The sequence below is a fragment of the Aethalodelphis obliquidens genome, unplaced genomic scaffold (genome assembly GCF_003676395.1).
Source record: "Aethalodelphis obliquidens isolate GAN/ISIS:26980383/991018 unplaced genomic scaffold, ASM367639v1 scaffold30, whole genome shotgun sequence".
NCBI lineage: Eukaryota > Metazoa > Chordata > Mammalia > Artiodactyla > Delphinidae > Aethalodelphis > Aethalodelphis obliquidens.
Window position 1 is genome coordinate 217,400 of NW_020837974.1, and position 8,920 is coordinate 226,319.

At 59.4% G+C, this 8,920-nt stretch overlaps 1 protein-coding gene and 1 long non-coding RNA gene across 2 annotated transcripts in view; one reads left to right on the plus strand and one right to left on the minus strand.

The window, feature by feature from the left end:
* PDGFA (platelet derived growth factor subunit A) overlaps nt 1–313 on the minus strand; it is a 15,330-nt gene extending 15,017 nt beyond the window's left edge. Inside the window, exon 1 of the mRNA XM_027125497.1 lies at nt 214–313. Coding sequence (XP_026981298.1) covers nt 214–313 — 100 coding nt within the window. The remainder of the gene's footprint in view (nt 1–213) is intronic.
* Nucleotides 314–480: 167 nt separating this feature from the next.
* Nucleotides 481–8,692, plus strand: LOC113630329 (uncharacterized). Its single transcript, XR_003436892.1, has 3 exons — nt 481–5,000; nt 5,149–5,333; nt 8,024–8,692. It is a non-coding gene; the product is annotated as an uncharacterized LOC113630329 (long non-coding RNA).
* The last annotated feature ends 228 nt before the right edge of the window (nt 8,693–8,920 follow it).

Below are 8,920 nucleotides of genomic sequence, written 5' to 3' on the forward strand. Positions count from 1 at the left end.
AGGGCCGAGCCGCCGCCGCCGCCGCCGCCGCCGGCGGCAGGAGAGGAGGAGGGGCGCGGGCAGGCCCGGCTCGCCGGAGTTGTGCGGGCTCCGCAGGGCGCGCGTGTGGAGCCGGCCGGCGGCTGGGAGGGGGGTTATAGCGCCGCCGCCGCCGCGCCCCTCCCCCGCCCCCTCCCCCTCGCCTCCCCCGGATTCCGGGCCCGCGACCCGCACCTCGGAAGCGTGCGGGGGCCTCACGGGCCGGGCAGGGCCCGGCCGCCGCCGCCGCCGCCGCAGTGAGCACACACGCGCTCACGCAGGCAGTAAAATCCATCAAGGCCCCGCTCCCGGCCCCGAGCACAGCCGCCGGGGCTCCCCGCGCACCCCCTCCCTCGAGCTTGCCCACCCTCCAGTGCCAGCTGCAATCCTGCAGCACCGGACGGGGAGGGGAGGAGGCCGCCGCAGAAGTGCCGCCGTCGCCGGCTCGCCTCTCTCGGGCCCCAGCGGCGGCAGAGGGCAGCGCCCAGAACTGCTACGCCAAAAAGGGCAAAAGCGAGCCGGCCCCCGCCTCCCGCCCCCCGCCCCGGCGCTCCGGCTTCTTTCCACGGTTTGGATCATGGGCCCCTGCCTCCCCCTCTCCATAAAAGGAGGGGGAGTGAGTCTCTGGTGAGAGGTGGGGCGGGTTTAGGGGTGCGTCTGGGGCACTCACCTGGCGGCTGCCACGCGCCCCCGCCCAGAATCCGATGACTGGGGCGTCTGACTGTGGAGCCTCCACCCACAGTCCACGAGGGGAGAGCGCCCAGGTCGGAGGAGGGGGCTGCAGCGTGCCTCGTCCCCACCCTGGGACCCCTCATCCTCCAAGTCCCTGCTGCCTCGTGGAAAGCCGGGCGGCGGCCTGAGCCGGGAACTCGAGGGGTTGGAAGGCAAGGAAAAGAAAAGAGCCGCTCATGAGGCACCCGGGAGTCTGAGCCTCCCGCGCCGGGATCCGCTGGGCGCACAGAGCGCCACCTCCGGCCGCGGCGCCGCACAGAGCGATGCGGGGGAGAGACGCGAGGGAGGCCGAGGCCTGAACTGGGCCGGACGGCTCCCCCGCCACCAAAGGGCGATGCGCCGGGCTGGGTAGATTCCGCCTGCCTAGACCTGGCGGGATCGCACCCCGGCGGCGGGTCCCTCGAGGGGGCGGACGAGCCCCGGTATCGCCTAGAGGGGTGACGTGCCAAGCGACCCCGAACCTAGACGGCGAGGCCGTTAGAGGCGAGGAGACTGCGGAGCGGTGGGCGGCCAAAGGAGAATTCCGCCTGCCCTAGCCCTCCACCCCCACGCCCCCATCCTGTGGATTAGGCCCTTGCCCGCCGCGGCCGCCCTCCCGCCAAAGGCAGTAAAGGCTCAGCCCCGCAGGCGGTCTTTCATCCTCGGCTCGGCCGGCTCTGGCATTTCAAAGGCGGAGTCCAGTGGGCGCTTGGGGGGCGCTCGCCTTCCCCCAAATTCCTGGGGGGAGGGGTGGGCCCCTCCTGCGATTCCCAGTGGGCCGGGGCTACCAGCGCTCTTCCACTGGCCTCCACACACCTGCAGCCCCCCAACGCACCTGCCTCGTCTACCGTAGCCCCACCTGCGACCTCCCCCGTCAAGCGCGCTTTCAGGGGTCAGGATGAAGGATGACCGAGGCAGAACTAGGGAAACCTTGGAACCGTTTAAAAGCGCGTTAGAGCCAGCCCTTGTCCACCCAGGTGGACCTCCATTGCTTCGGAGGGAGACCACTGGACGGTTTCTGGACGGCCGCCAAAAGCACACTGCCAGGACTCAGGCTGCACCCCAAGCAGAGCCCTCCGTGGCTCACTCATCCTGATTGCTGACTGCAGCACGTCTGGTTGAGCCTCGGATTCCTCGCAGGCAGAGGGGACCCGAGGACACTTCTTTGGGGTGAAAGGACTCGGTTTGATAGTGGGTGTGGGAATGAAAGAGGAAAGGTCACCTTGTATTGCACGGGGGGTGGGGGCAGGGGCCCTTCCGGCTCTAACCTCTGTACAGAGGCTCGCTGGTTCCTGGGTGTCCCGCCACCTTTGAGCAAACCTCGAAGGGTGATTCCCTCTGTGCCCCATCCCGGCCTGGCAATTCAGGGGCTCTCAGTTCGAGTTTGGGGCGGAGGGGAGGAGATCTGGGAACGCGGAAACGGGGGTGGGGGGCGCCTTCTACGGGAGCTCCAACCAAAGCTAGGCGGGGAGAGGGGCAGGCCTGGGTGCATCCACCACCGGGACTGGAGATCTGCGGGGGGGCGGCGCAGGCATCCTTCTAATCGCTGGCCGCTATTAAAAATAAAACCGCGGCGCGTCGTCATAGCGACCACGACAACAGCGGCTGCGCGAGGGTGGCACAAACTTGTGCAGCCGCGCGACAGCCGTTTTGGGGGGAGACTCGGGGCACGACGCGCGTTGGCGCACCAAGGCCTGCCCTGGGGTGGGACAGGGACCGCCAACCCAGCCCGCCCCACCCTCCCCCCGGGTCCTCGGAAGAAACTGGCAGAAATAGATCCCTAGAAGCTGTTTCCTAGACCTTGGACTGTCTTGACCAAGAGGTCACCAACTTGGATGAGAACCCACGCACGCGTGGACTCCCCAGCCCTGGCACCTCTCCCCAACACCCCTCCCCGTTTCAGACTCTGGCGTCCTCATCTCTGGAGAAGGGGGCTAAGTGGGAAGGCGGTTTCGGATGCTCGGCGGGAGAGGGGACCTCACTCCGGAGGCCGGGCGCGTGGGGGCTCCAGCACCTGCCCCTGTCGGCGATCCTTGCAGCTCAGGCGCGGTCACATGCTCCTTTCTGTCCGGGAATCGAGTTTCACTTCCAGCCGCTATTAGGCGGTTCGCACGGTTCACTGCAAACATTTGATAAAGAGGCTAAATATACATTGGAGTCGGAGGAGGCGTGGGCGGCTGTGCTGAGCGCGTGGGCGCGGCGCTGCAGGCTCCGCGGGGCATCCCCGCCCAGGGCGGGAGGCCGGCTCAGACCCCCGGCCAGTTCCCCGCCCCGCGTGCGCCCCCCTCCCCGCCCCCGCCACACACACACACACACACACACACTTCGGACCCCACACCCGGGACACGTGACCCGGGCAGGCTGCGGGCGCCCCCAGGCCAGCCAGAGGGCCCCTGGCGGAAGAAGGGGGCGCTGCGGGGAGCTCCGCGGGTCGGGGTGGGGAGGTGCCGGTGGGCGGTGAAGGCGCACCTGGCTGCCCGGGATGTCCGGTCGCCCCCGGAGCCGGTGCTTCCGGACTATCTCGGGCGTCCCCGACGTGCCGCGGACCTATAATTAAGGTGAGTCAGGTGCTCCGAATAGGCGCAAAGGGGGGCTCCCGGCGCAGCTGGGGTAACTGTCTGGCCGTCTGCCCCTCGCTGGGTTCCCTTCGGCACCGCCCATGGCCCCCGCACCCTGGGAGGAGAGGGAAGGGCCTTGGCCGTTCCTCAGAGGTGGTGGGCGGGGGGCTTCAGTAAGGACCTGTCAGCCAGCCCAGCACTTGGTGGTACGCAGCCAGCATTTCACCCTACAAGCCCCCCTCACCCCACTCCCGCTCTGCCCTGTGCAGTGCCTGCCTGGGACCTGGCACCAGTCGGCGCTCCATTATTGCTCTCATCATTTTTTTCACAGTGGGAGTCATGACTAATATCTACTGGGCACCTCGGTCCCTGAGTGACCCCTGGGAGTGGAGAGCTGCCCCACCTCCCATTTGACAGATACCAGGAAGTCAGGCATTTGCCCACAGCCGCAGAACGCTGTCTGAGGCGGTCGCTCCTGGGCCGTGGCAGCTCTGGACGGGCTCTTCCTGTGCTCCAGAGGGGACCCTCGGGCCGGCTTGTCCTGCACTTCTCAGACAGGCATGCCGGATGATGTGGCCACCTGACAGTGAAGGCATCAGGACTGGAGCCCACGTCCACCTGATCCCCAGTCCCAAGGTGCTCTAGCTGCCCTCTGCCCCTTGACCTTGGCCTTGGGGTGGTTTGTCCCCGCACTGCCTTGAGTCTGTTCTCTCATCTGAAAAGTGGGGGCCGATAACCTTACCATGCCCGGCTGCCCCCCGCCATTGAGCCTCCTGCCCACGAAGGCAGCAGCCTTGCGCACACGCGCAGGGCCCGGTGCCCTGAGGCAAGGGCACAGCCGCCCAGCTGCTTTCATCTGGGTGGTGCAGGTGGGGGCCAGCGGGGCGTTCAGACCCAGGCCTCTGCCGGGTGCCAGAGCAGATTTCAGAGCAATTTGTAATGACGAAACAGCGCATTTCCCTTTATCTCTGGGCAAGGATTTCTTGGTTCAGGGCAATTAATCCAGGAGCAGCCTCAGCTGAGTGGGCACCGCTCCTTGAAGATCAAAAGTGCCTGGCGGGTGTTAATTAAGTCATCATCTCAGGCCGCCCCAGGCCCAGGCTCGGGATCAGGCCTTTCCAGTCCAGCCTCCCCAGAAAGGGAGATGAGGCAGCCAGCAGCCCAGGAGGGCACTCTCAATGCTGATTTTAACTCTCTATTAGACATTTTTATTTTCCTTTTTCAATACACAGACAGCAATGGAGTTTCAAATAGCACATGAGCCCGCAGTCGTTTTGTGGCTGTTTTGTGAATAAAGACCTAAGGGAAGGAGCACTGGGGGGGCTTCAGGAACCGATGCCAGATCTGGACTGTCCAGGACAGGAGCCACTAGCCACGCAAGGCCATCGGGCATTTGAAACATGGCCGGTCTGAGCTGTGATGTGCTGTTGTTAATGTAAAACACACCCAGCGTCCAGGACTTGGTGTGAAAGTGAAGAGCGTAAAATCTCTCGTCAATAATTTTGACATTAATTACCTGTTAAAATGATAAGATTTTGACATATTGAGTTCAGTAAACTGTATGATTGCAATTAATTTCACCCATTTGTTTTTCCTTTGTTTAATGTGTTTACTAGAAAATTTTAAATTCCGTATGTGGCTTTAATGACGTTTCTACTGGACAAGGCTGGTCTAGACACCCGGAGCTCATATCTACTTGGTGGAGCTAAGCAGGTGAGTGTGGGTGTAGGGGGCGGCGGGGGCGGGGGGCGCATGTCCTGCCCTGAAAATCCTGAAGGACCTGGAGAGCAGCAGAGCTGGGGGTCTGCTCTGCCCACCCCCGTTGCCTCATCTGCCGTATGACCTTGAGCAAACTCTTTAGCACCTCAGAGCCTCAGCTGCCTCCTCTGGGTAGCAGCCAACTCACAGGGCCACTTGAGGAAATATTCACTCGTTCACGCAACAGATATTCTGTGCCAGGCACTGGGCGCGGCACAGGGATGCAGCGCTAACACGATGCCCTCATGGAACACACAGTCTCTTCAGGGAGCAACAAACAAGTGACAAGTAAGTGTACACTCTTCCAGGTCAGGAATCTGGGGTTGTCAGGAAGGCCTGTTTGAAAAGGAGCCAGTGCGGGGCTTCCCTGGTGGCGCAGTGGTTAAGAATCCACCTGCCAATGCAGGGGACGTGGGTTCAAGCCCTGGTCCGGGAAGATCCCACATGCCCCGGAGCAGCTAAGCCCGCGCGCCACAACTACTGAAGCCCACGCACCCTAGAGCTTGCATGCCACAACTACTGAGGCCACACACCGCAACTACTGAAGCCCACACACCTAGAGCCCATGCTCTGCAACAAGAGAAGCCACTGCAATGAGAAGCCCACACACCACAATGGGCTTTATTTAATTAAAAATAAATAAATAAAAAGAACTATTTCATTTAAAAAAAAAGAAAGAAAGAAAGAAAAGGAGCCAGTGATGAGAAGATCAGGATGGAGCATTCTAAGCAGAGGTCACAGCATCCCGTGCAAAGGCCCTGAGGCAGGAACCGGCTTGGTTTGTCGAGGACCAACAAGAGGGGGTGGTAGGAGGGCATGGGCTGGGACAGACAGGTGGGCAGTGAGCAGGTCACACAGGCCTTAAGACCAAGTTAGGGATGTGGATTTGTTCTAGGGGGACAGAGGCCACTGGAAGGCTGTGGGCGGGGACACAACATGTAGGGACATAAACAGAAGCTCTACTGACCACCGGCCACCTGCCAGCCTGCCAGGCCAAAGCAGCTAACCGCTCCCCCCACCACCACCAACTCTCAGGGTCTTTAGGACTCATGACCAATTCCAAGGGTTCACGTCTGGCTGATCACCTGGCTTGAACCCATAGCTAACCCACATCTCCTTCCCTGGGGGCCACCTGCAGGCCCTGTCCCTCTGTCCTGACTGTGGATGGGGTGGGAGGGGCATACATTCCCCCTTGGCCTTCAGATTTGACAGGGCTCGCCCCCCCGGCCCCCCCCAGCCCCGCAGGCAGAGGTCGGAGCCTGGGGCTCACGGCAACTCGGGGGACACGCCTCACTGGCTTTCCAGGCCTCCTGGAGGAAAGATGGTGAGATGGTGTCCTCCAGAGAGACGGGCTCACTGGATGGCAAAGGCTTCCTACGTCGGGGCAGCCAGCACCTCCCTGGAGCAGAAGGCACAGGTCAGACCAGGGCTGGTGGATCCGCACACAGGTGACCTCGGCTCACAGGGAGCAAGGAATCAAAGTGGCCTGTAGAGGCGGGGCTGAGGGGTGAGCAGAGAAACTTCCAGAGTGAAGAAGACCAGGGGCTGTGAGTGTGAGAAGGAAGGTGCAATACTATAGAGCTGGGATAATCAGAGCAGCGTGGCTCTCAGACCAAAGAGCCCAGAAAAGACTGTTCTAGAGGAATCGAAAGGGTTATTTATTAAATGCCACTGGGGCAGTTTAGAGAAACTGCCTGACTAAACCCTCACTTCCCCTCGCCACTAAATACATTTCAATGGATTGAGAAGATAAGTTGTTAAACAAACGCTTTGGAACAAACTCAACCACGTGTGTCTTGGTGGAGGTCCACGCCCTCCCCTGCAGCGTTCTCACCAACACCGTTGCCTTGAGGAGGGGGAGACACACCCAGGTTCAGAGAGGGTCCAGCAGACACCTGCTCCTGACGCTTCAGAAATATCACTGTCAGGAAGAGAACACGGGGAGTGAGTTGTTGGGGCCGACGGGGGTTGAAAAGGCAGGACGGTCAGCTCGGCTCCCGGTCCTGGACTGGCTCCTCCGTCCAGACCAGCAAGCAGCTCTCAGGACATAACTGGGTCCACCAGAGAAATATACGTTATTGTATCCAAGTCAAACTACTAGGTGTGGTGATGGTGTCACAGTAATGCAGGAGGACTTCCTTGTCCTTGGGAGACCTGTGGTACCTGGCGTGAAGAGCCAGGATGTTGCAGCTTGTTTTCACATGGTTCAGGGAGTGGGGAGTGGAAGTGACAGATGATGGATGGATGGATGGATGGATGGGTGGATGGATGGATAGATGCATATGTGTATACATACATACATGGAAGATACATAGATACCTAGTGGGGAGATGGGTGGTAGATGGCAGATAGATGGCAGGTGGATGGATGACAGAGCCCAGGTGGGGAGAGCAAGTGGGTGCTTAACTCAGGTGAAGTTGTACTATTGTACACTTGTACACTCATTGTACTATTGTTACCACTTTTCTATAAGATTGAAATTTTTCAAAATGAAAGTTATGAAAAACTGCTAATTCGTATTTTCTAGTTTTCCCATAGTTGATCAGACTTCTAGAAGGCAGGGAACTTTCAGAGCTCTAGAAGACATAGAACAAATCACATTTGCTATGGGTCACTTTTTTTTTTTTTTTGCGGTACGCGGGCCTCTCACTGTTGTGGCCTCTCCCGTTGCGGAGCACAGGCTCCGGACGCGCAGGCTCAGCGGCCATGGCTCACGGGCCCAGCCGCTCCGGGGCACGTGGGATCTTCCCAGACCGGGGCACGAACGCGTGTCCCCTGCATCTGCAGGCGGACTCTTAACCACTGCGCCACCAGGGAAGCCCTATGTGTCACATTTTTAAAGTTCAAAAATGACTGTCAGATTTGACAGCACAGAAGTTGAAAACAGGTAAAAAATTTAAAAACCTGAACAAAGGGAATCCTTCAGTTGCGTGTTATAATCATGTTTCCACTGTCCCTGTGTATTTTCATCTGCACAGAACAAGTGTATCAGGAAATCTTTAAATCACATCATCTGCCGGGGTCTTTGCTCATGTTCTCTCGTCAGAAGACCAGGGAAGATGCACAAAAGCAACACATGGGGACAAATTCATGGAGACACTCTACTGCCGGCCAACAATGAAAACGCAGCCCAGGGTCTGCTGTTTCCCATGGCGAGGGGACACCGAGTGGGAGGGGAGGGGCCGTGGGAGCTGCTTTCCCAGCGGCTGCTGGCCGCGGTCAGAGCTGGCGGCCACTTGGATCAGGAGCCGTGAAAGTGGCCATGGTCCCTGACCCCATAATCCCACGTCTGGGCACCTAGCCTAAGAAAATGACCCACATACAGAACGGCCACAGACTAAAGGGTTCAGGGCAGTGCAACTTGAAAAAGCAAAAGTTGGAAACAACCTAAAACCCCAGGTGTGAACAGACTGTGTTTTCTTAACCCTTCCCCTCTGGTTAGAAATGGCATCCTTCCTTCAGGTGGCGGCTGTGAGGATGGTTTCCTGCCACGTGGAAGCTCCGGTGATGTGTCCTGTACTCTCACCCCTGTATTCTCCTGCCGGGTTTTGAGCGCCCTGATTTTCTTTCTTTCTTTCTTCTTTTTAACATCTTTATTGGAGTATAACTGCTTTACAATGGTGTGTTTCTGCTGTATAACAAAGTGAATCAGCCATATGTATACATATATCCCCTCCCTCTTGCGTCTCCCTCCCTCCCACCCTCCCTATCCCACCCCTCTAGGTGGTCACAAAGCACCGAGCTGATCTCCCTGTGCTCTGCGGCTGCTTCCCGCTAGCTATCTGTTTTACATTTGGTAGTGTATGGATGTCCATGCCACTCTCTCATTTCATCCCAGCTTACCCTTCCCCCTCCCCGTGTCCTCAAGTCCATTC